The 27,305-nt window shown below is 49.7% G+C and overlaps 1 protein-coding gene across 2 annotated transcripts in view; it reads right to left on the bottom strand.

Annotated features, from left to right (window-relative positions):
- DPF3 (double PHD fingers 3) overlaps positions 1 to 27,305 on the bottom strand; it is a 248,676-nt gene that overhangs the window by 76,005 nt on the left and 145,366 nt on the right. For both annotated transcript variants that reach the window (XR_005837670.1, XM_008703117.2), the window contains exons 6-7: positions 19,494 to 19,572; positions 24 to 161 (exon numbers count right to left, since the gene is read on the bottom strand). Coding sequence is in view for 1 of the 2 variants with exons in the window: in XM_008703117.2 (XP_008701339.2) it covers positions 24 to 161; positions 19,494 to 19,572 (217 nt within the window). In the remaining variant the exon portion in view is untranslated. The remainder of the gene's footprint in view (positions 1 to 23; positions 162 to 19,493; positions 19,573 to 27,305) is intronic.

The following is a 27,305-nucleotide window of genomic DNA, read 5'->3' as shown; positions in this document are numbered from 1 at the left end:
CAACCCAACAACTGGGAACTCACGTCTGTGGTTCTCATTTCTGTGGTTAGGCGGGGACCGGGTCTCCTGGTCTTGAGCCTCATCCCCCTCCTCGCTGGCCAGGTGAGTGTGAGCGTAGTGGTAGCTAAGTCCGGGCCGGTTCTTGTAGCGCTTGCCGCAGACTAGACAGGAACAGAGAAGAGGGGGAAAGGCAAAGATTAGCAACCTCTGCAGTCACTGCCCCCATTCTCCCGGGCAGTGACTCCCGTCCATCTGCCCCGGAGCTGTGTCTCCCACCCTCAGCACCCTTTACTCCACTGGACAGAACCAACACCACAGTAACAACACGGGCCCAGGTAAAGAAAAACCAGAAGAGTAAAGGATGGAAGTTGAACTATGTAAGAGCGCCATCATTTCCTATCTGTGAGACCATGGGCAAGTCATTTACCCTCTCTGTGCCTCAGTTTCTTCAGAGGGAAAATGGGAATGATGATAGTACTTAACTCATAGAGTTGCTGGGATGAGTTCATCGCTATGCAGAATACTTATAACAGTGCCGGGCACATGGTAAGGGTGCTGATTATTACAACTCTGAGGTCGAACAGCACTGCTGGTGCATCCAGTCCATCATCCCATGGCAGAGATGAGGCAAGTGAGGCCCCGCAAGCCTAAGTGATTCGCCTAGGAGCACACAGCTAGTTGAGGCAGAGCCCCTGGAACCCAGACCCCCTGGATTCCCATGCAATGCTCCCTCCACCACGCAGTGGGTAACTCTGCATAAGCTGCACAAGCTTGATGCAGATAATATTTTTTGGATCACGCAGTGATTTCGTGCCAGAAAAACACATCCCACGTCTGCCATGAAAACCATGAAGCCAAGCCATCATTGGTAGATGTGGCAACCAAGAGCTTGTGCCCTTGATGCCCCAGGAAGCCTCTGATACCTGAAATCTAGGAAGGTGTCCTCACAAGCACGACCTCTCACACGGACAGTGTAAGACAAGGGCACCCAGTAACATAAATACGGCTTTGTTGGGGCACAGAAGAAGAAAGGGGCAGTTCCATTGGTTGCCTAGTACCTCAGAACCAGAAGCCCAGCTAAATGGCTTAAGACTAGATCACTCCCACTTTTAATGAAGTTGGATTTAGTGGTTCACTGTTCAGAATGATACATGTGGCTAATTTTTCATCTTTATCAAACTTCCCTGTGTTAGAGTTTTATTACAGGAAAATCTGATCAGCCTTTCAGCATCTACTCGTATATGACTCCCCTTCAGTTTGTTGATATGGTGAATTATGTTGATTTCCTAATGTTTCTCCTTATTGAGCCATTCTTATATTCCCAGAATGCTCTCCGTTTGGTGAGAGCGCGTTATCCACTTGATAAACTTCTGCGTTCTATTTTCTAATCTTGCATTTTGGATCTATACCCAGACCTGAGATAGATCTAGAGTTTTTTACCTGTCTTTCACCATGTTTCGATTTTATGGTTATGCTGACTTCCAAAAATGAATTCAGGCGTTTTGCTGTGTGTAACTGGACAAGATACATAGTCTCTCTGTGCCTGTTTTCTTATCCGGAAATGATGATAGTACTACTCACCTTGAAGGATTCTAGATAATATTTGTAAAGTATCTCACTCAGTATCCCCACGTAACAGATACTCAATAAACAACAGCGAGGGGCGAGGGCCTTCAGCTTCGCCTGCCACATCTTAAGTGCTGGGCCCTCCTGAAAGAGGGACTTTGACCCTGGCCTCAAACAATGAAATTTAGCAATTGGTTGGACTTTCTTAATAAGGTGAGAGTCTGAAATTCAAGCTGGTGACCTAGTGACTATAAATTCAAGTCCTGCAATTGGCTACTTACATTCTCTCTCTTTCTCTCTGTTGTAAATATTTCAAAAAACAAAACGGCACTACACATCTCAATTCCATTTGACTCGGGAAATGGGACCTAAAGAGGCCCCAGAGGCGCACTCTGGGCCTGCTTGTGGCTTCTTCTATTTAACCTTTTCAATGATCTGAGGTCAAAAAACAGCAAATTGTGGGGTCATCGGCTATAAATCCACTTAGTAACCAAGTGTACTGTTGGTGAGGAATAAATGTTTATTAAAAATAAGGACAATAATATCAGCATTTCCATGAGGACGCCTCGGATGACTCTGGAGACTTCCCTACTACCAACTTCACAGTATTCCACTCGTGCCATTTTGTTGTGTCAATTACCACTGTCTTCCTTAATCACAGAATTTCAGGATCTTAATAGTCATGTGGTCTCACTTATCAAATTCTTTTATTCCCGTTCATGGGACATTTCTGTGGATCGGGGAATCCCGACCCATCCGAGCAGGCATTTCTTTGATCTCCTTGCATCATGTTACATCCATACTGGAGGACTTCTCTTAAGGACAGTTTCATACCAACTTCATCTTAATAACAACAATTCCACCCCTTCTGTTGTCGTGCACACATTACACCTTCAAAACATATTCATTGAAAAGCTGATGAATGAACACGGAAACACTTTGTGGGAAAGCCAGGAGACAGGGGAGGAGGGAAGCGTGGAGAATCTGATCCATCTATCCACATTAATCTCATACCAATAGGTCTTTAAACCTACAAAACCAAACCCAAGCAAAAAGCTTCCCATATCTCCCTCCCCAACACCATAGAAAGTAATTATTTTTAGAGCAAATCCTTTTGCTAGAAAAGAGATTCTCGAAGAGTGGTCCCCAGACCAGCACCATCAGCATCGCCCGGGAAGTTGTTAGAGATGCACATTCTTGGTCTCCATCTCAGCTCTACTGAATCGGAAACTCTGGAGGTGGGGCCAGAACCCTCTGTTTTAACAAACCCTCCAGGTGATTCTCCTGCACACTACGGTCTAAGAACCATTCTGCCAGAAAAATGAATATATTTAGGCTTGACTCGGCCCACCCTGGTGCACCTGCTCTTTGGGATGGATGGAAGTGGCAGGTGGGGACAGCAAGACTTGTGATTGGTCATTAGAGGAAACAGACCAGACAGTACATGGAGGTCATGGAAACCAGACCTCTTAACCATCATCCCTATACACAGAACTACAGAGCTCTCCTGATGGAGCTGCATTTTTCACCACCTGTTTATACCATGTTACACCTTCATCACCAGGTCTTCAAGAAAACACGTATTAAGCACCTCATATGTGCCCAGCCCTGTGGCATCGGAAGGACAAAGACAAGGGAGCCCCGTGCCCTCCCTCCAGGATCTCACATTCTGGCAGAGAAGACGTATGAGTCAACAAGCAAAGGGAGAGATGGAACAAACACACCAGTGCTCACATGCACCCAGGAAAGAGGAAGGGCTGACACACCCGCTTGAATGTGGAGGGAGGGCTTCCTGGAGGAGGTGGGTGAGCTGTGGCTTGCAGGGTAGCAGAACATCACCAAACAGACAAAGGAGGCAAAGGCATTCAGGCAGCAAAGCACACTGCGCCCAACTTTGGGGAACTGTAGGTGGGGGTGTGGCGCGAGGGAGCTAACAAGCAAGGAAGCCAGGCAGGACTTTGTCCTGGAAATGGGGAGCCGGGCGAGGACTGTAGCCTGAGGACCGACTTCATCAGATTTACATTTTAGAAAGCCCATTTAAGACTACAGCAAAGAAGATGGATTTGAAGGTGGCAAGTGGCTATTTTAATTTTCTATGTGTGAACAATGAGGATTTCAGGATGGGAAGGGGGTTACAGGAATCCGGTGGAAAGGGGCGTGTATAAGCAGCAAAGCGGAGCCTAGAAAGACAGTAACTTGACTCTCCTGGCCGTGTACCATCCAGCCCCTGTCTAGCTCCCCAGCCGCACCTGACACCACATTCTAGCACCTTCTCTGCCCTTCCGCCCCATGGCCTTTCCACTCCATAAACATTTTTTTTTCTACCACAGAGACTTTGCACAAGCTCTTCCCTTGGCCTACAATTGTCCCCAGCCCCAGTTTGCCTAATTAATGCTTCATCATTCTTCATATGTCAGTTCAAATGTCCTTCCCCAGGGAAGTCTCTCCAATCAAAATTAGGACCCCAGTTTGCTACCTTCCTACAACAAATCATGGATCACTACACGTGCCCCCCACCAGCAGCAAGCTCGGCAGGCCCTGTATGTTTGCACACTGCTGCATCCCCAGTGACCAGCACGGAGCAGATCATGGCCGGCGCTCAATGTCAGTTAAGGGAAGCAACAAAAACACCCAGGTTCCTATGGGGCAATAGGTCAAAGGATGAGGAAGAAAACCAGATTTAAAGAAGGAAGAGAATGATCGGTCTGGGGTTGCCCAGCACACCCCGAGCTTAGGAAAGAGATGTGGATATGGGAGGTAGGCAGGGTGGCAGGGGGAGTTAGGGATATGGAGAGGAGGAGAGATTATGAAGAGAGAGAAGAAAGATGGACAGAGGATAGAACTCAGAGAACACCAGTATCTCAAGAATCTGGTGAAAAAAGAGAAACTGGTCTGTTTTTTTAAAGTTTTTCAAGAAAGACTCATCTGGGAATGAGCAACATAAGCCAAAGAGGTAGATGAATGGATAAAGAAGATGTGGCATATATGAACAACAGACTATTACTCAGATATAAAAAAAAGAATGAAATCTTATCATTTGCAACAACATGGATGGATTTAGAGGGCATAATAAATGAAATAAGTCAGTCAGAGAAAGACAAATACCGTACAATTTCACTCATATGTGGAATTTAAGAAACAAAACAGAAAGAACAAATTTAAAAAGAGACCAAAAAAACAAACAAAAAAAAAAAAACAAAAACAAAAAACCAAACCAGACTCAAACACAGAGAACAACCTGATGGTTACCAGAGGGGAGGTGGGTGGGGGGAATGGAGATCAAGAGGACACATCATGATGAGCGCTGCGTAACATATAGAATTGTGAAATCACTACATTGTACACCTGAAACTAATATTAAAGATATGTAAATTATGCTGGGATGTGACCGATACTGGAATTTTTTTTTTTTTAAAGAGGTAGGGTTTCCAGATGACAGGACCAAGGATACCGCCACTCACGGCCACTGTGAACAGTTATTGACCGTACCGAGTGCCACACCTGTTCTCGTGCTTCAGGTCAATTTGCTCACAGCAACCCAAGTCCCCGTTTCACAGATGAGAGGCCGGCAGAGCCAGGAGAATGTCAGATGCCTAAGAAGGGTCGAGAAAGATGGGGACGGGAAAGAGATCACTGGATTTGACAACCAGGAGACCACCTTCGTCAGAAGGCATCCACAACCTCATGGAGGACGAGACAAGACTTCAGAGGCCTAGGGTGCTCCCGGAAATGAGGAAGTGGTGAGGGGGCTGACAGACCACTCCTTCCTCCAGTGAGGCTGGGTGGGTGGGAGTGGGGGTCAGGCGGGCCGAGTGGGGCTGGTTCTTTAACGAGGTACATCCCAGAGCAGGCTCACAGGCGAAAGGGAAGGAGGCGGGAGGGAGGGGAGTTTAAAAGGCACGGTTAGGAGGGATTGAAGATAATACAGCAAGATGCCTGACCCCAAAACGAAGCTTCTAACCCAAGTACCAGGCCTTTGAATGACTTCATCCCAGGGACAAAAGATTTCTAAGATTTATCTTGGTGGAATTGTATCTGGATCAGACTGCTACATTTTGATGGAAAGAAATGCCTTGGAAATCCTACTTGGACTGGATTGGAAGAAAAGGAAAACCCAGCACTACTTAATGATATCTCCCTGCCACGCCGAACGCCAACGGACCAGCTTCATGGGCATGGGAGCCGTGCATTCAGACAGGGTCTGTGCTCAGAAGGGCCCCACACTTGGCTTAACGCTGTGCTGTCACCATCCTGAAATTCCTAATACATATTGAACAAAGGGCCCCTCGTTTTCATTTTGCACTGGGCCCCATAAATTGTGAATCTGGTCCTGGAGACCTGTTGGGGCTGGGGTCAGAGATCAGGGACTAAGTTACTCCACACAAACAACCTGACAGCCCCGACAGGACACAGGAACACAGGACCCAAGAAGCCCCGAGCTGGGAGTAAAATGGCGCTCTGCGGTAACCCTGGAAGTCTGGCCAGGGCATTTCAGTGCCACGCTTCCGAGAGACAGTTTCTCTGCAGCAGGCGAGTGGGTAGCTGGATCTGAACCGCTTGGACTCAATTCCCTGCCTAGTCTGCTACCGACTGCCTATGTGATCTGGGCTGAGTTGCTAAACCTCTCTGTGCCTCCACATTCCCTGTGGCAAATGGGGATAATCACAACAGCACATCTGCCTCTCGGTGTTGTGAAGACTCCTTGAAAGCAACATATTTTAAAAAGTGCCTGGCTGGTCGGAGGGGCAGCCATTGTCGGCCCCTATCAGCACCACAGCCATCAAAGCTCTTGGCAAAGGGAATACACCCAAAAGGGCAGGGGGGTAGCTTGTCACTTCTCCTCTGCAGTCGGGGGTGATGGAGTTGCAAGAAAGAGAGGGTGGGGAAAGTACACTCTGAAAATAAAGTCTTAGAACCATCTGCTATCCCTTTATCACGTCAGCAACCTCACTCTGGAATTATCTGTCGTGCAGAATCAGACCGAGCCCCAAGACTGCTGAAGCATTCAGAGAGGGCTGTGCCCCCATCCTGCCACCCTGGTCTCCATCCCCGGGGCCCGCTCCTCTGCATCCCAGCCCTGGGAAGCCATCACCCTGGGGACCGGTCAGCCCTGCCTCGGCATAGCCCGAGGCCCTTCTTTTCACCTTGGCCAGCATGCACCTGGATCTGTGTTGCTGGCACGGCGCTCGGAGGGGACCGGCTGTGACAGTGAGGAAGGTCCAGCTTGCCTTCCTCTCGCTCCTTCCCTGGGGCGGATCCATCTGTCAAGCTGCAGAAACCGTGCTTGCCCACTTCCCAACCCGGAGCAGGAGGCTCCAGGTAGCACCTCCTGCCTGGAGCTACGAATACCTTCAGTGTGGCCCCAGAGTATTGACAGCACCCCCTCCCTGCTCCAACCCTACCCCACTCGCTCCTTATCTGGGGGAGCAGGGGGGGCGGCGGAGGAGGGCGGAGAATCCGGGGCAGTTTGTGTGAACAAAAGCGGCTGGAGCAGACAGCAGAATCCTTCCTGCAGGGGAGAAGCAGCCGCCTTCCCCACTGATAACTTAATGACTCTGGCACATTTTCATCAGCCCAACTTGGAGCACGCAGTGGGTATCCGAGCCAGTGGTTTCCGAGAGACTGAAAGCAATTACGGGATGAACGTCCAACGACAAAGCCTGGGCCTTGGGAGTCACCGGGCCACATCTCATTCCCAGTTCTGCCCTGTGGCACTTTCATACAACCCGAGGACGCTATTTCCCTCTCTCTGCAGCCCCACTTCCTCATCTGTAAAATCGACCCAGCAGTGCCTGTCGTCCACCGAGGCCTCCAAAGCATCACACGTACAGACCATGAGGCAGGCACACGGTCCTATGCTGATTTTCACAGCAGCTCGTGAGATAAGGACTGTCATCCCCACTTGACAGATGAGGAAACTGAGTCTGAGGGCATTGAAGCGACTCCCTCCATGGCAGAGCCAGGATCTGAACTCAGGTCTGCCTGACTTTGAAGCACGGGACTGAAAGATGCATTATTCTCCACCTGACGCCCCTCCCAGTACCTGGGGCTGACCTCTATGGCCCCTTACCCTCTGCCTCTGGTGGCGTTGGGCCAGTGGGAGGCACGGACAAGAGAATGGAGGGTGAGAAGAGGAGGATGGGGATTTGTGCCCTGCCCTCCCTGCTTGGGCAGCATGCTCGTGCAGGTACCACCCCACCCCCCGTCCTGGGCACCATGTATCCTACCCCTGCCCCTTGGCACTCGAGACAGAAGGACTCCCCCTCTCCCTATCAGCACTTCTATCCTGCCCACATCTCCTTACTCATCCTGTCATCCAACTCCCTCCCCTTCAGCCCTTCTGAGTAGAATCCTCTGTCCCAGTGGGCCCAGGGCAGATACAAAAGGAGGCCATTTTGACAAGGGAATCATACCCTACCAGACTGGGTCATAGACGTTTGGGGCTCCCACACCTTCCTGACTTCTCTCTGCAGAACCATGTGGGGGATGGAGGAACACCTACAACGAGTCGCCCAGGTAGGGAGAAGCCCCAAGTGAGAAAAGCCCTGCATGACTCAGCATGGGATAAAACTCAGGGGATACCTCAAAAAGCCACCAGGTCAGACTTGCAAATTCATGGTGCAGTATTAATCCCTACAACTATTTTAAATGCCAAGGCCTTACTCAAAGAGCCAATGATGGCTCCACTGAGCTCCAATGATGAGAGAAGTCCAGGTCCTACACTATATAGGCACCAAGAAGCTCCTCTCAGGTAAGTCTAGGTGGGCTCCTCCCCCCGGCCTGGAAGTCCAGAAGCCAAACACGTGGGTGGCCTTTGGGAGACCTGGGGTCTGGCCCTGGCTCTCCTACTAACCGGCTATGCACCCTTGGACAAATCCCATAATTTTTGGGGCCTTGGTTTCCACATCTGTAAAATAGGACAGTTGAATCAGATGATCTCGAAGTCCTTTGATTCTAGCACTTCGTCATTCTCTGTTTCCTCTGGGCTTTCTGAGGCCCGTATGCCTCTTGAAGCAGTTAGTCCCTGGACTCTGACAGAAAACCAGTGTAGGCTCCCAGCGTTAGGATCCACCCAGGGCTGCCTACGTCCCTCTCCCCTCCCCCCCACCAAGCCAGGTCTGCAGCTGCCTTCCTGTGGCTTCATTTCTTCTCCCAGGACACACTTGGTGCTTATTTTAAACTGAATTCCTCCGGATAGAAGGACAGGGGGATGGAATAAGGGTGGGATGTAACATCCTGATTTTTCAAAGCCACATTCCTTGGGGCCTGGCACTGACCCATGTATTAGGAATGAGCCCAGAGACAGGATCTATCAAATGCCAGCAATCCACAAGTCCTGTGTCTTCATTGAGGGAGGGCATTCTGCTTATTTTAGGAATTTGCTGTATATGAATATGACTCCGGTTTTTAAAAAAACAGGAAGAACAGAGATAAGCAACAAGCCTTTCATTTCTAAATACTATATAACCCGATTTCGGATCCCCAGCAGAGAATGCAGAAACTCCGAAAACCAAAGCATTAAATGTGTTAGTGGGACTCTTTCCTGCCCTGCTGAGAAGCAGGGTAGCAGAACTCTGTTCAACTCTGGGATCTGCCTTCTTGGGTCAGCTCATTGGCTGTGTGACCTTGAGCAAGTTACTTAGTCGCTCCAAACCTCGGTTTCCTGGTCTGGAAAATGGGGCTGATAATAGTTCACAGCTCACACGGGTGTTAGGAGAACTGAATGAGCTCGTCCTTGTCCAGTGCTCAGCACAGTGACAGGCACACAGCAGACACTCAACATCAGCTGTGCTTGCCAGCTTCTCTGCTTCCTGACGACTCCAGCAGCCCACGCACAGAATAGAACCAGGGACCCAGCTCAGGTGCGAAATACATACTTTCCTGACTTGGCATAGAAAAAAATAAATATTTATTGAGCGCAACTATGAACCCAGACAGTGAGCTAATTGTTCTGCACACGGTCTCATCTAACCCTCTTGGAAACCCTCTAAGGTTAATCTTATTGTCCTCACTTGACACAAAAAGAAAGCAAAGCTCAGAGAGGTTTGGGGATCTGCCCAAGGTCACAGCCAGGAAGTGATGTAGCAAAGATTCAAATCCTGGACTTCTGACTTGAGAACCGTCTTCTGGAGTCCCCTTGCAGAGACCGTTATCTTCATCTGGTGTGTCCTACGCTAACAAACACGGCCTTAATCTACTTCAGGGGCAAAACAGAATTCTTTTTTTAATCATAGATTAAAAATTATTTAAATAATAAATATAAATGTCAATATTTCTGGGGAAAATGAACCAAAAAAAGGTAAAAAAAAAAAATTAGACATATTACCGTAAAGTATGGCAGCCCCCAGACCTGGAAATCCGGCTAGAGTGCTCTCCCTCAGGATCTCCGGGCGAGTATCTGCCATAAATGCTGCCTCAGATGCAGACCGGGCTTTATTCCTGAGTCCCGACCGACCCGGGGAGTCTCACTGGCCTTTCCCTGAGGTAAACCCCCATCTACCTACAGCATCCGCGTAAGTGCCTCACTTCCTTTGGGAAACCAGATGTCCATTAGTAGGTGGTAAACATTCCTGCTTGGATGTCCTGCTAGTTGCACACACTCCTATGTCAAAGTTTCATCATTCTCCAAAATTACCTCCTCCTCTAGAATATTCCAGTTAAGCCTCCCTCATGTCTCCACAACCCAAGCTCAAGACTTCAAGAGTCATCGCCGCTCCTCCCTCTCGCTTGGACCCCATATCCTGTTCTGCAGGGTTTTCACTCATAAAGTCTCTCCTGTTGGCCCCGTCTACTTTGTCCCTGCTGTCATCACCATCCAGACTTCACGTCTTCTCCTACCTCCTTCTCAGCCTTTGGGCTGCAGGCTCTCTGCCCTGAACACACCTTTCCAGAATGTGTCCGGGATCATCATTTCACCACTGACGTTGCGGGCCAACCGCTAAGCAAATCAGCCCGGCATTCCCAGTACCCTTGTCCAACTCTGTACCCCCCAATCTTCCTACCTCAATGCTCTTCTCTGGCCGAGCTGGTCTCTCTCTTGTCCTGCTACGTGCAGCCCACACTCATCCACATTTTGGGAGCAAGCTCTGTGCTGGGGCTGGGATGCAGGGTGAATGTAGCATACTTCCTGCCCTCACAGTCCGGCCTGATGAACAGACAGACTGCTGTCTTCCAATGTGACAGGTGGTGGCCTACACAAAGGTATATGCAAGGTAAGGCAGATTCCAGGTAAAGGTGAGTGACAGGAGAGGTGGTGCAGGGGAGGGAGGGGGGCACTGCTGACTGGGATCAAATCCTGGCTCCGCCATTTTTTTTGCTGTGTGACTTCAGGAAAGCTAATTAACCCCTCTTCTCCCAGTTTCCTTATCTGTAGGATGGAGATGATCATACCATCTGTCTTATGGCACTTCTGTGAGGGTTAAAGAATTAATATAGATAAAGCCCATAGAACATTCCAAGCCCATAAGATAAGTGAATGAACTTCTGCTATTACTATTATTACCCCACTTACCCGCCACCACCAACTCCCTCACATACCCCTCCACCCCTGGAGAATGAAGTCAATTCAATACATACTGAAGGTCTGCTTGGCCTCCTAGGGAAGCGCCCTCTGACCCACCAGCTCTTACCCCCCTGACCACTCCCTCCCCTGAATCAGGACCGTGCTCTCTATCTACTCAATGAAATATGCCTGGCGGGGTGTTATCTCTGTGATATCGGCCTTATCTTTCCAACTCTATTGGAGATAGAGGAAATCCGGGACAGGTGAAGGAGGAAGAAACATTCATTAAGCACGTCCCAGGTGCACATGTTTTTATATACATTATCGCACGCGCCTTTCCCAACCATGCATCATCCCTGCTCCATACCTGAGGACATGGAGCAACCCAGCAGCAAAATGATTTTTTCAAAAATGGCCGAGATAACAAGCTAACAAGCGGCAGAACCACAATCTGACCTCAGCTTTTTCTCACTCCAAAGTCAGCACACGTCCCTCTTCACCCAGCTGGCTCTCTCACCTGGGCGGCACTGACCTTGCTGCCTACTTCCCTTACCCCCCACGGCGACTTGAAGTAAGAGACATCAAAGGCTGTGCACCAGGCCCTTTGACCTCGCAATTCCACTCCTAGGAAATCATGCACGTAGTATGCAAAGATACAGCCGCAATATTGTTTGCAATAGTGAACAAACTTTAAACTGCCAAAACGTCCAACAAGTGGAACACAGCTTGAGCAAACTGGGGCGTGCCCACGTGATGGAACACCACAGAGCCCTCAAATGTCAGAAACATGTCTTTACTGACCTGGAATGATGCTTCCCATGTGCTGCTGAGGGGGGGGGGTTAAAATGGTCTATGCCATGGTATGCATACGTGCGTGTCTCTGTGTGTGTGTGTGTGTGTGTGTGTGTGCGCGTGTGCGTGTGTGTGTAGAGAGAGAGACAGAGACAGAGCAGAGACAGAATCCTCAAATGCTATTCAAAACCAAAACGGAAGCTATCTCTCAGGAGTAAGATTATGGGTGATTTTTCTTTTTTCCTTTATGCTTATCTGTAATTTCTGATTTTTCTGCAATGAATATGTTACTATTTCCATAGAAATTAAAAAAAAAAAAAAACCGCTACACATGTTCATATCTACCCTGTTATCGGTCATCCACATCTTGGGAGGAATTATTTGCCACGAAGTTTACGTTAAGGAACAGCTAGCTGAGAACCAGCTCTGACTGGAGGACAAAATAAGTCAAGAGGGCACGGGTTACAGCTCAGAAAAGGCAAACCAAGTCCTTGAGAGCACCAGAGGTGAGGGCCAGCCAGGGGAGAGGGGAGGGCAGGCAGCAGGAGCAGAGGAAGAAGAGAGATGGAGGTGTGAGGGGAGCAGGGAGAGACTGCAGCTTCTGTTCAGCCCTGCCTGTGGCCAGCCCTGCTGGGATGCTGTGCAACCTGTGTCCGCGACAGGATGGCATTTAAATATTTAAACAGACCCAGCTTTGCCGTAACAAATGCACTCAATCTCCAGGGATCAATCCCATGCCACAGGCCCTGCTCCACAAATCAAGTTTCTGGGGCATGGAGCCTTTCCCACCCTCCCCCGCCGCACCCCATGCAAGGACCTGCAAGATAATAGCACGGACAACTGAGTGATGAGTCCGGCTTCCCTTCAGTGACAAGGGCAGCCAGCCTGAAGGCCGCATTATTGGCTTTTCCACTGCAGCTCGAAGCTAAAAGCACATGAGCCTTAGAGAATGCGGGGCCTTAATGCCCTCAAAAAAAAATATTTTTTAATAAGACCGCAATAGTCATCTGATTCTCCCTGTACACTCAGGTATGGGGGAATCCAGAGTAATTTTAGGAAGTTGAGGTAAAGCAGATTTTCTGAGACTAGCTTGGGTGCGAGCAGTGTCTGTCCCGTACGCCAGTCTGCCCACGGCCCCCCTCGGCCTGCAACAAGGCTGTCCGACATCTTGTCTCCACAGAGAAGAGCCTCATTGTTAAGCCACTGCCCAGGAAGAAAGGAGCCCATGGTGTGAGGAAGGGGTGCTGACGGGGGAGGTCGAGACACTCAAGAAAGGAGCCCCCTCCTTGACGAATCAGGAAAGTGACATCATAGCCCCTGAAGGGTAGAGCCAGGACCAGACCCCCAGACTCTTTGCGTTTCGTGCCGTGCCCTTCCCCCTCCAGGACTCCACCATCAAGAAGAGCAGGAAGGAGCCCCAAACCCTATTCTGACACTGCCCCAATCGGACATAGTTATACCCCCCACTGAATTTCTAGAAGGGAGGCAACAATGAAGTGGCCGGGTTTTCAGTCACGGGCTACACAAAAATACATGCCTGTGGGGTGAGGGTGGGGGAGAACAGAGTCTTACTGATGTGGAGGCTGAGTTGAGAGCACCCACTCCTGATGTGTGAATACCCGACATGACTCAGAGGTGAGTCATGCTCCCGGGAGGGCTTTGATCATGTCTATTTGCCTTTTGTCACTAATCCACCCTAATGCCCCAGTTTGGGGGGGGGGGGAGGTAATTTTAATAGATTTAAATTTAAAAGGCTTAAAAGTATATAATCTATTCCATCCCACTGACTCCAGCTTGGCAGCCTGACGCCTAGAAGCCATCTGTTAACAGTGGACATGGCTTCACCTCATAAATGAGATGTATGTGATCGTTAATTCTCTTCTGGTTTTTTTAGAGACAGGGAGAGGGGTTGGGTGGAGGGGCAGAGGGACAGGAGAGAGAGAATCCTAAGCAGGCTCCATGCCCAGCACAGGGCCGACTCGGGGCTCGATCTCACGATCCTGAGATCATGACCTGAGCCAAAATCAAGAGTCGGACACTCAACCAACTGAGTCGTTCAGGCACCCCATTAATTCACTTTTAAAGATTTATTTATATATTTGGGGCGGGGGACGGGCAAGGGAGAGAGAGAGAATCTTAAGCAGGCCCCATGCTGAGTGCAGAGCCCGACGCGGGGCTCCATCTCATGACCCTGAGATCATGACCTGAGCCAAAACTAAGAGTCAGACGCTCAACCAGCTGCGCCACCCAGGTGCCCCTAATTCACTTTAAAAACATGTTTTTTCTTCAACTCGCAGGTGAGCCAACTCCAGGGTAGGAGGGCATATTTCACCTGCAGAATGTGTGGACAAGTCCCTTCACCTCTCTGCACCTCAGTTTCTTCATATTAAAGAGAGGTCAATCGTCCCTGCCTCTCAAGGTGGTTGTGAGGAGTTAGAGAGACGACGTGCGTAACGGGCTGAGCACTGGGCTCTGCACACTGGAGGCACCACGAGCAGCATCATCACCGTGATCAGAAAACACTGGGAACAAAAGACAAGCGTTGGCAAGGCTGTGGAGAAGCACAACCCTTGTATACCGCTGGTGAGAATGCAAAACGGTGCAGCTGCTCTGCAAAATAGTATGAAGGTTCCTCAAAAAACCAAACATAGAACTACCACAGGATCCAGCCATCTCACTTCTGGGTATTTGTCCAAAAGAATCGAAGTCAGGATCTCAAAGAAACATTAGCACTCCCATGTTCATTGCAGCACTATTCGCAATCGCCAAGATGGGGAAACAACCTAACTGTCCGTTAACAGATGAACTGATAACCCAAATTTGGTAGATACATACAATGGAATATTCTGAAACTTTTAAAAAGGAATCCTTCGACATGCAACAACACGAATGAATCTCAAGGACGTTATGCTGGGTGAAATAAGCCAGTCCCAGCAAAACAAACACTGCCTGATTCCACTTCCATGAGGTATCCCAAATAGTCTACTTCATGGCATCGGAGAGTGGAATGGTGGTTGCCGGAGGCTGGTGGAGAAGGGGAGTGAGGAAATCGCTAGCCAGTGGGCATAAAGTTTCAGTCGAGCGAGATGAATAAGCCTTACAGACCTTCTGCACAGCACTGTGCCTGTATTCAGCAATACGGATCGTACACGAAAACATTTATTAAGAAGGTGGATGTTATATATTCTTTCCAGAGCAAAATAAACTTAAAGTTAATTTTTTTTTTTTTTTAATTTTAAAGAAAACACTGGGAATGGGCACCTGGGTGGCTCCATTGGTTAAATGTCTGCCCTCGGCTCAGGTCATGATCCTGGGGTCCCTGGATTGAGCCCTACTCAGCGGGGAGCCTGCTTCTCCCTCTCCCTCTGCCCCTCTCCCCTGTTCGCACTCTCTCACTCTCTGTCTCAATTAAATTTTTAAAAAATCTTTAAAAAAAAAAAAGAAAAGGAAAAAACTGGGAAGGGAAAAAAAAACTTCACGACTCACTTTCATTGTGCTCAGCGAAGGGGTACGTGGGGGCTTTGCTTCTCCCTGAATGGCTGCTGCTTAGAGACACAATGTTCTCCCTTTCTCCCCCCTGAATATCACCCCATCACCACCATCTTCTCTCCTATGACACTTCTTGAGCAAAGACAAAGGCAAAGTGGGTCTCATCCAGAGTCAGTCCCAAGGACGCTAATAGACAATTCAGGGTTGGAAACAGTTGGAAAGAGAAGAGATAAACATTTAGAATGATTTTTGAAACATCCCAGTAGCCCGACCCAAGGACTGCTTTCATATGTCTGTCTCCAGTTATCATCGCACCTCTACAAGGGGGCTAATGATACTGTTAGGATTTAAAGCTATCAAGTAAATTAAGGCCAAGTGCTGGATTGCTGAGCTTTATACGGGACTCCTGAGTTTTAGAACAATCCTGGAAAAAAAAAAAAACAGAAAAGGAAAGACTCTAAAGAGACCAACTAAAACAGTGAAGCAAGCCTATGGCAGTTGGCGTGGAGAATTCCTGAAGACTCTAGAACTTCCAGATGCCAAGGCAAGGAATAATAAAATAAAACAGTCAGAGGCCAGAAGCCTTCGAATTTGAATGTAGACCAGTCACTCTCAAAAGTATTCAGAAGTGTTCCCTGAGGAGCTCTCAAAAAATGCAGGCTCCTGGGCCTGCTCCTCATGGTTCTGATGCAGGAGGTCTGGTGTGAGGTCCGGGAATCACATTTTCATAAGCACCTCAGCTCCCTCTGTGCACACAGCCCAGGTCCACATTTTGACAAACACTGACGAACTTCCGCACAAAGTCATACTCAGTTGCTCTGTTTGTGGGTAACGAACACTTTTCTTTGGCAAAAGATTGAAACGGAAGAAACAGAACTTTTATCCTTAAGTTTGGTAAATGTTCAGGACAGTTAATAGGGATTGGTTCCTTGCTGGAAAATGAAGTATTCATGTACACACCCACCACAGATTGGGTAAAAAAATAATGTTCAGATGATTGAGTATTTCTCTGAGATGGAATAAATTCGGTGGCTGAGTGAAACTATCTATCACCTGAAGTTAGCAGCTAAGATAATATTTCAACCACCCATCTTGAAAGGGATGCTTGGACCAAGAACACAATAGGACTACTACAACAGGAACATAAACCTCTGAAAGATAGCTGTTACTACTCCACATATAAACCCAGAAAGGGGGGGGGGGCGTACAAGGTGGCCTAACATTTTCATCGATAACTCGAAAGATGGAGTGGGGATTATGCAAATCAAACCACAGACAACACAAAAACGGCCGGGATTGCAAATCTGCAGAGGATGAAATTCAACTACGGGGTACTGTCTTTAAATTTGCCTTTATTGAATCTTGTATATTGAAGTCACATATTATTGTATCTCTTTATTGAGACTCAATAGGGCTAAATGCAGAGTGATTTATGGAAGAAGGAATAATCAAATGCATTAAGTAGAAAAGAGCACGCACCTGGCGAGGCATGGGGTCAGGATAGGCACTGCATGGGAAGTCGTGGGCATGGGGCACAGTGCAATGGGCGGGCCAAGTACTTCTGTTCTCTACAGATACAGGCTGTTATTAAGAGCCAATGTGTAAAATAAACAAGGAAATGTGTCTGTTACTCTCAGAGCTACTTGGCCTTGGTGTTACTTCCAGTGGGAGTGCTGAGCTGAAATGTAAACCTGGAAGGGAATTTAGAGGTTATGGGATGTGGCCCTAGATAAACCAAGAATACAAGGGGATGTGACAAGGGCTTCCAGAATAGACAAAATGCTCAATGTGCCTATTTGTTGGGAAAAGATATGCAAAAGATAAGGGGGCCTGTAGGAGAAAAAAAAATTTAGCTCCTATTAAGGAAAAACAATCATTCAGAGCACAGTTGGAATCATGGAAGAAAGGGTAGCTTATGGTAACACCATCCCTGGGGACACTCAAGGAGGTGACCAGACACCTCCCTACTTAGGATACATTAGAGATTATTAAAAGCATTCCTTGCTCAGTTCGAGGGTGGAGGGTGGGCCTCATGACCTCTCCAAAGGTCATCCCTATCCCAAAGGATCACATGTCTGAAGGGCACCAGATAAAAATAAAATCTATTAATCACCAAGCTGCCACACAATTTCTTTCGAGAGCCAGAAGACAGAAGGGCAATCTATGGTGGACCTTGGTCCCCTGAGGGAGGAGAAGGGAGGCAGCGGTTGCGTGGGCAGAGCCAAGGAATCAGCCGCTGAGACTTCCAGAAAGCCAACATCAGACCTTCGTGCAGGCCTCCCGAGCATCACAGGATAAACAGAAGGAGGAAGAGACCATGGGGACAGGAACAGGAAAAGAGCGAATGGTCTTGAGAGCCCCTAATCACAGCCACAGGAGCGGAGGGAGGGGGGGCAAGCGTGATGCAAGCACTTGGCGCAGAAAGAGGGCAGCCAGGCAAGAGAGGGACACCCACAGAGGATGCTCCATGGAGGTGACGGGTGAGGAGGCAGACGGCAGACAAAGGAGTGAAGAGAGGAACTGAGAGGTGGGTGAAGATGGGCACGTGGGGTGTGTCTGGGAATATATGGGATTATTGGCTGCGAATCCCATGAAAACTGAAGAGATGGTGCAAAAAGTAATCCTACTAGCTATGGGAGCAGAAAACCACATCACAAAAATAAAGCTTTTTAAAAGAGGAATCGAATGGCAATGCCCTAGTCCCAAAGCAGCTATTGGCATTCTTGAGGGGTGGGCTTTTCCAGCCCAACACAGCTGGAAAGTCTGCTCCTTGGGGGTCATAAGGACCCTTCCCAGCCCAGAACCAGTCCCCAGAGGGCTCGCATGCTAGGGCTTCTGTGCCTCCAAACAAAACAGACACCCTTCCGGGACGCAAGACCCAGGCCAAAGCAGGCAAGGCCTGACGTCACCAGGAGACACCGGACCCCATGCCCTGCTCCCTCCTCATCCTGGAACAGAACCACTGTGGGATGGAGATGTTACCTGCAAGAGTTGTCTCAGGAATGCCGTCTGCACGGTGTATTAAACAGCCAAATGGGGGTCATGGAGTTTGAGTTCTTCTAGCAAAATGTTCTCCAACCAGCTGTCACCCCACGGGGCACAGAACAACTTTTTGAAATCAAAAGAGGCCAGTGAAGAGGGAGGAAAAGGGCACCACCCCGATGTGCTCCCCGAACCCCATCTCCCCCACTTGCCCTCTACTTCCACAGACACTGCAGACACTGCCAGATGCTAGTGGAAGGAACCACCGTGCCAGGGCCCTGCCTGAGCCACCTCGAGGCCCTCCTGCCTGGCCCAGCTCTGCGTCCTCGGAGGGGAGAAGACACAAGGGGAAGACGGTCGGGGAGTGTGGTTTCTCAGGTGGTCCCTGCTGTGGAATGAGCAGATGGCGCCCCACACAGTGAGAGGTCACTAGGGCAAGGATTTTAAACCCACCACCCAACACTCTGGTAGGTGAGAAAGACAACAGTGTTTGAGAGCTGATAGCAATCCTCTGAAAGCTGAAGGTTTCGGGAGGCACACCCCTTGGCCCTGCTCCCTGCCCCACTCTCCAGCTCCTCCCCTCCCCAGCTCTGTCTGCACCCCCTACACCCAGGAGCCAGGCAGTCCTTGTCAAGAGAGGCCTGTGAAGCAAGCAAGAAGCCTGGCAATGGATCGAGGGCCATTTATTGAGCTAAGTCGTCGTCAGGGAAAGATTCATAACTTGCCCTACCTGGGACAGGAGAGAGAGAGAAGGAAATGAAAGGGAAACATGAAAAGCCAAAGGAGCCAAGTACCTTTGTCGGCGGATTTTGAGTTATGCATTTGTTTGTAACTCTCTGAAACAGAGAAAGAAATAGAGGATGAATCTTCAGGAGACAGAGAAAGAGAGAGAGAACGAGCGTCAGAAGAAAGCCACCGAGCAGGCGCTGCCAGAGACAGGAGCCGGGCACCAAAGGCAGGAGGCCTCCTGGGTGGGCGAGTGGCGGCGGCGGCAGCCAAAGGAGGTGGTGCCTTCGTGGAGGGGGCAGGCGTGCAAGCTGGGATGCAGGCCCAAGAGGAGGAGCCAGGGAGCCTGAGGCTGGGGGTGCCACAGCCAGGGAAGCATCGGGACGGGGCTGCTGAGCAGGGGGGGGGGCAGGAAGGTGGCACCTGCTGTACTTACTGTCACAGACGTAAGGTTTGTCATGGTCTTCCTGAGAGGCAGCGTCATGCCTCCTCCTGCCGCCTGCGGAGCCACGGGCCTGGGGAGACAAGGAACGAGGACGCTTGTCATGGTGGTGGTCATGGCTCCTGAGCACTACTCTGTGAGGCCCCGAGCACTTCACCGACATCTCTTCATCCGGTCTTCCTCACAGCCTTGGAACCAATACCAACCCCATTTCACAGGCCAGGAAACCGAGGCCCAGAGAGGTCAGGTAACTTGCCCCAGAGCACTCAGCTACTCACCCACATCACCTCATTAAACGTTCACAACTCCAAGAGAGCTACTACTATTATCTCCATTTTACAGATCAGGAGACTGAGGCAACCGCAGGTTAAGTAGCTTGCCCAGGGTCACTCTGCTACTAAGTGCGGAGCCAGGGCGTAAACACACAGCAGTCGGACTGCAAAGCCTGCATCTCCCCAATCCCTGCACTCTGTGGTTGCCCACGGGGACCTCCTCCTCTGGCTGCTTAGCCTTCCGGCTTCATTGACCCCACGTGGAGATGCCCACCCCGCTCCCCTCAGCTGACCGGATGATGGCAGACCAGAGCAGGTAGTGTGCCTGCAGTCATCAGCCCGGGCTCTCGCCCCAGGCTCACACTGTCCCCTTCAAGTCTCTCAAGGGCCAGCCAGGCCTGGCATCCGGTCTAGGGCATGAGCCCGGGCATGGCAGGGAGCCCCCCTCACCCCTCTCCCCGGCTCCTCCTGGGGGCGAGCTTCAGCGGGGGCCTCCCTGTGTGACCTGCCTCAAGTCAGTGACAAAGGCCTTCACACCTCACGGTGTCCTGGGGCCGACTCCTGATCCCACCACCCCGCATGCATCTCCAGAAAGGGCTGGCATAACCGGGGTGGGGTTGGGGTGAATTCTACCTCCAAGGATGAGGAGAGCAGCCAGAGAGGGGGCTGGCAGCTCTGCAGCCCCGGGACAGTGGCTACAAGAACGCAGCAAGGTTTATTTTTAAACCTTCGTAAGTCCCACATGGTCACGTGTCTAGCACCCTGGCCTCCTCCAGGTCATTCTCTGGTAATGAGTAGCAGTAAACTCCCAGCCAGGGAAAGGGCCTGCTGCGGTGTTTGGGGACAGAGAAGGAGCCACAGCAGATGAGAAATAAAACATGGCAGCCACCGGGGTGTTGGGGAAACGCGGCAGTCCCAGGGGCTGGGCCTGGACAAGTGGCCCTGGGGACCTGCGATACACACACACACACACACACACACACACACACACACGCACACATACACGCACACCCACACCTACTGGGGATTTCACAGCGGAAAGGCCTGTACCCCAGGCCTGCAATGCTCACACGCTCTCACAAAACACGCACTCTTCACAATCAACACCACCTGCCAAGCTACCACCTCCTCAGCTTGTCTCTCTCCAAAACAAGTTACAAAATTCCACCTCCCTCCTTCCCTCCCGCCCACCTTTGCCTCTCTGCCTCCCCCCCCCTCCCCGCCGCCCTCATCACTCAGAGTTGGCCCGAAGGGGGAGCTGTGAGGTGCTGCGGCCACCCGCAGGCACTGACAGGCCTTCCCACCTGCCCCACGACGGGAGGGGGGTCACCCTCAGCTGCCCTCGCCCCCACGCCCCCATGGTGAAGCCAGGGACAGCGTGACGTGTGCAGCCCGCAGCCCTGTCACAGCAGCCTGCAGCAGGTGAAAGCAAGTCAAGCAGAATGACAGCCAACGGCAGACACGGGGAAGGGGCTCTGAGAGACTAAAAATACCGCCTGGGATAAGAGGAGACGCAGGCCCTGGAAGCACGCACTCCTGGGGGAGCCGCCAGCGGAAGGGGGAGGGCCCCCCTGAGAGCCAGGGTTGGATTTCACCCTGCAGGGCTGACCAGCACCGGCACTTCCACACTCTCCCTGCACCTTGGTTTCCTCAACTGCAGAATGGGCACACGCAAGGGCCTCTTCCTGCGGCAGTAGTACTCCTGAAGTCTCCAGGAATCGCTCAGACTTGCAAACTCAGAATCCCGCTAGTTTGCTCAGATGTCCCCTCCTCAGGGAAGCCCTCCTTCACCAACCTAGATCCACGCATAGCCTCTCCATCATTCTCTTTCCCCTGCCCAGCTTTATTTTGGTCCCCGCTCTCAGCATGGTCTGACATTACGTTATACATGTTGCTGGTGTACTTGTCGATCTTCTGTCTCCCCAACAAGCGGTGGAGAACGGCTACTTGGCCCACACTATATTCAGAACCTGATACAGGGCCTGCCACTTAATTAAGATACACTTAATAAACCTCGGCTGAATCTATTGGTCCGTCAGTCGGTCAGCAAGTCAGTCATCTTTGGTTCTTCTCCTTCATTCTTTATATCCAAGTGCTGTTGTTTCTTCCTTCAAAGGCCATCTTAGGCTTTGCATTTCCCTTCTGTTCTGCATTTTAATCCAGGAGCTCATCCGTTGACCCTGAGCTGCTCGAAGAACCCACCAGCTGGGGGTCTACCTCCGCACTGCCCTTCCCAATCCACCCTGCATGACTCCCAGATCAATTAGACAAATGGAGTGAAGGATAGAACCCATGGTCATTCACTCATTCAGTCATTGCCGTCTAAAACCCACTGACACATCCAACAGCAACCTAGTGCCAATCCCATCACTTTCCCCTCATGCTCATGCCATGACCCCTGTCATGGACCAGCCTCTCCTCGGCCAACCACACTGGTCCATGCTTTAGCCCCACGAACATCCCACTCCTCCAGGAACTTTCCTCTTGCCAGATTGAGGAGTAAAAAGATGATCAGCTTTAAAGTCGGACAGGCATAGGTTTAAACACCAGCCACGTGTCTGTAGACAAATTACTTGTCTGAGTTTTCATTTTCTCAACTGTAAAATGGGCACAGCAACACCTTTAGTGCAGAGTTGCTGAGAGGGTCTGTGCTAAGTGTGTGAAACCACAGGGGACAGCGCCACATCCACAGGAAGTGCTCAATAAATTACTTCCCCTTCTTGCCCAAGCTGATCTCTTCTCTCTCCTCTGAACTTTTATTGCATTTGGTTAGTGCACAGGCAGAAGCCTGCTGTTTTCTAATTGTATCATGGCCATTCGCATTTTCTCCTCAATTTAATCCCAAGGTCCTTAAGAGCAAAGATGGCGTTTCATACTTTATTATACGCCCAACACTTAGATCTATGTTGGGCACATAGCATCCAAGGCTCTTTCACACGTGTTAGTTCAGTTCATTTCTACCATACACCATGAGTTACAGAAAGTAATACGACTCCCATTTGGCACTTGATGAGACCAGCTCTAAGGAGGTTTGTGACTTGTCCACAGTCACAGAGTCAATAGAAGGAGCAGGACCTAGGTTTCCAGACTCTATTCTGTAAAACTTGGAAGCTGACTGTCCAAAAGAAACCAGTCCCCCTCTCTGAGAATTGCCCACCCCACTCCACTCCACTCCTCCCCACCCCACCTCCTATTCAGGCACTGGTGCGCCGGGACAGCCTTGATCGTACCATGTGGCCCAGCCCCACTGGCCACAGTTGATTGGCTGGCTCAAAAGTGGTCACATGACCTAGGCTGACCCAATCAGATTCTACCTCCAAAGCACTTGGAGTTGGGGCAATGACTCCAGTGAGTATAGGCCCTTGAACTGGGAACCCATCAATACAGGAGTTATGGAGCCAAGAGCACAGAGAAGCAGGAAACACGGTCTTTTGATAGAAAAATAAAGAAGAAAGAAGTAGAGGCCACAAGCTGCCTAGGTTCCTTATTCTTTCCCAGTCCTAAGTCCCTGCCATTTTTCTTGTCCTTCCTGAGGGTCGAATCTTCAAAGATTGTACATATTTGGGGCAATGACCCAGCAGCTTTTCAAATAGTCCCCATTTTTGCTGAAGTGTTTAGTTTCTTGCAATTAAAAGACCCTTGACTCGGACAGGCTCAGAGAGCTAGTTCCTCCATAGGAGTTGTTCTCAAGTAATGGTTCAGGGATCCCTGGGGATCCTTGAGACTGTTTCAGGGTGTCTGCAAAACAGTACCAAATAGTTCTAGAATGTTACTCGAAAATTTACAATCTCATTCTCCCACAAGTGCACAGTGGAGTTTTCCAGAGGCTACCTGACATAACGATGTCATCATCACTCTGTGTGCTGGTGTATTACGAAGATTAACATTTTTTTTCTGCTTTAATTTCTAATATGGTAAGTATCACTAGTTATAACCCACTAGAACTATTGCTTTGGGGAGGGAGGGCTCTCAGTAATTTTTAGTAGAGAATTCCTGAGATCAAAAAAAAGCCCCTGAGAGCCATAGCTCACCATCCTTGCTATTTAAAATATGGCCCTCAGACCAGCAGCGCCGGCATCCCGTGGGAGCTAGTTAACCAGACAAACTCTCAGTACCCCCCACCCCCCAGACCGACTGCACCAGAATCTGCACGTTAACAAGACCGCTGCATGCTTCGTGGGCACGTTACAGTTTGCATCACAGGCCATCAATAAATACCTACTGATTGATTGATTGACTGATTGATAATGCTCACATGGGTGACTTTCAGGAATTTCATGAATTTTAAAGAGCTTGGACTTCTTGGGCTGAAGTTAGCATAGACACAATTATTAATTGTTGGGTGTGAATTGCCCTCACCCCTCAGGGTACGACCATCGTCAAAACTCCAAGAGTTGTTCCCTTTGCACCCTCCAAATGATGTCTAGCCTTTATTAAGCACCCAGAACCGGCTGGGTATTATTACTCCCATTTTCATGATGAAAAACTGAGGCCCAGGGTACTTCTATAATTTGATCAAGATGATGAGGTTACGTAATTCACCCAAAGTCTAGTAAATAGTGGAGCTGGGATTTGAATTCACGGTTCAAACAAGGCAGAGGCTGTTCTTGGATTCACTACCTTACCCCTGGCCTCCTCAATGAGTGCACAAAGCACCTGGGGGTCTTGTCAAAGTGCAGACTCTAATTTGGTCCATCGAGGGTGGAGTCCAGGGTCCTGCATGTCTGACAAGCTCCCAGGTGATCCTAATCCCCGGTCCAGGGGCCACACATGGAGGTGCCACCTGTCAGTCCTGACAACAGAAATGCTCTCTGGGAACTAGCAGCAGCCTGAACACACCCCTTAAAAGGGTAGCTCCATTGAGGCTGTGGGTGAAGCAGCTTCACACTTGTATTCCAGCACAGGCAGGCTCACTCACACCCTTCTAGGTCATCCCATGGTTCCCACCATGGCTGACATGTCCACAGTGGCACTACACAACATAAAGCCCTTGGCCAGCATCGGGTAGGCCCTGAGCTAGTCTAAGCCCCGTCCAGCTCCCTCACTGTGTTCAGACCTTCTCTCAACTCCTACAAAGTTGAAATGTATTTTCTTTCTTTCCCAAGACTCAGTCATTCATTCAACAAGCTGGTCTCTAGCCACATGATGGGCACTGGGCCAGGCATGACTCCAGGACAAAAGCACAGACCTGTGTTCGAATCCTGACTTCTTCTTTACTAGGTTAGGTGACCTTGAGCAAATTACATAATCTCTCTGGGAGTAATAATACCAAAGTATGGGAATGAAACCAGAAGTGCTGGCCAATAGGAATATAATGGGAGCCACACACATCATTTTAAATTTTCTGGTAACCACAGTTTTCAAAAAGAGTAAAAAGAGAAACGGGTACAATGAATGTTAATAATATAGTTTATTCGACCCAATGTATTCAAACTATTATCATTTCAATACATAATCAATATAAAAAATATTAATGAGATGCTTTGCATTCTTGTCATGCTAAGTCTTCGAAATCTGGTGTGTATTTTACCTTTACGGCACATTGTAGTTTGAACTGGCAACACTTTAAGTGCTCGGTCGCCACCTGTGGCTAGTGGCTGCCGTAAGGAACAGGGCAGAAATCGAGAGTACAGGACAAAGTGCACAGTCGTCACCCTCGACATGTAGCTTTTGTTGTGCGTGGCCTGGTGTCCAGTAAGCACACAGTGAGTGTGCAGCGGCTGCTGCCACCACTGCCGTGTCCTTACAGAGGAGACACCCAGCTCACATCCGTGCACTGCCAAGTTTAATCATCTAGATTTAGGTTGGGAGCGGAGAAGATGTGAAGAGGACCGTTCTTTGCCATCTACCCGAGTAACTTTGGTTTGGGCTGAGGGACGGGATGGAAGCAGGCCTGGAGGCACACAGCTCTTAGAGTTCATAAAAGGCCCAGAAAATCTAAAGCTTCCTCTACTGGTGGAATTAGATGTTCATTATTTTGTGGCCCTCAATGAAGTCATGAGTCCAGGCATTATCGACGGCTGCTGAAACAGCTAGATGAAACCTTGATGGGGAACCTTCTAAGGAGAGAGGACCCCCCCCCCCCCCCCCCGCCACCCCGAGAGCAGACAGCTAGACAATGTGTACCTCCCGACGGCCTCCTTATGTGATGCAGCAAGAGACAGGCCCTTGCCCCCCAAAAAAATATTTACACACATACACAAATAACCTGAGTCTAATCAAGTCTCTAATCAAACTACCAGTTTCCAGAAAATAAAGAGGATACATTAAATACCACCCATCCACCAAATCTCCAACGTGGGGAATTCTTCAAGACAAACCACCCAAGTTCTTTAACAAATAAATAGCATGGAGAAAAAAATATGTGTGTGCATGGTGGGGTAGAGCAGGGAAGACGTATGTCTAGAATAAAAGAGGCTTAAGTTTCAAATAAGCCAACTGTAAAAAGGCATTTTTAAGAAAATCCAGGGAGATCATCAGGGACTGGAGAGTAGATATTACAATAGTTGTTGTTTTTATTGGGTATGAGAACGCTATTTTTAGAGATCTACATTGAGGTATGTGCAGGTTAAATGATAAAATGTCTAGGACTTCCTTTCAGATATTCTCCCAAAAATTAAATACACACACCAACAAAAAGTGGGAGTCAAGAACAAATAAAACGATCTCCTTGCTGAAGCTGGCTGGCCATATAGAAGGCGTACAAGATCAGAGGGCTGCCCTGCCCAGTCTGAGAAATGCCAGCCCCTGCCAACAAGTCAGAGCATCCGAGCTCAATGCGGGCAGCACTGGACCGCTTACACCCGTCACCTGGGAATTTGCTCCTATTACAGCTTTCTGGACCCTACCCTAGACCTCCTAAATCAGAACTTCTGGGAGTGGAATCTGCATTTGGATAGGCTCGCCTGGTGCCTCTGATGGGTACTAAAGCACAAGAAACATAGGAACAGAGAGGCGTGCTGCAATTAGCCCCAGACCCAAACCCACAGGGCACCCGTGGCTGAGAGGGGTAAGGGTCCGGCCGAGAACCTGAGGGAGCCAGAAGGCCTCATCCTAATTCTCTAGGCGGCAAGCAAGCTGACCTCTGGAGGTCCCTCTCCACCTCATTATCATTGTCAGATGCCCTTGCAGATCCCTGAGGGTGTCCACCAAAACTCCGGAGGAGCAACCTGCACGCCTGAGAGCACTGCCCAGGCTTGGGTCCTTCCCCTCAAGGACTGCTGCCATAAGTCGTATACCTTCCACCATGGCTTTCCCCTCAGCCACGCCCCAGGTTTCTGGCCTCCTCTTGCCACATCCGGGGCGCACACCAAAAGCCCATGCCCCCACTTGGAAACCATTAGCCGTGGGCCCCACACTTTCCCAGAGTGATCCTACACTCCGCCTAGTGAAGCGCACCCCAAAGCAGGTGCCCTGACCCTGTCATTCTGGGGCAGCCCCAGGGATAGGAAAACGCAGCCTTCTTGTAAGACCAAGCAATGGGTACAACAGTCACATTCTCCTCCTCCTCCACCCTCCTGGGACCCCACCCCAA

The sequence above is a fragment of the Ursus maritimus genome, unplaced genomic scaffold (assembly GCF_017311325.1).
Source record: "Ursus maritimus isolate PB19 unplaced genomic scaffold, ASM1731132v1 scaffold_25, whole genome shotgun sequence".
NCBI classification, from domain to species: domain Eukaryota; kingdom Metazoa; phylum Chordata; class Mammalia; order Carnivora; family Ursidae; genus Ursus; species Ursus maritimus.
The sequence above is the reverse complement of the archived record's forward strand: the minus strand, read 5'-3'. Positions and strand labels throughout refer to the sequence as shown.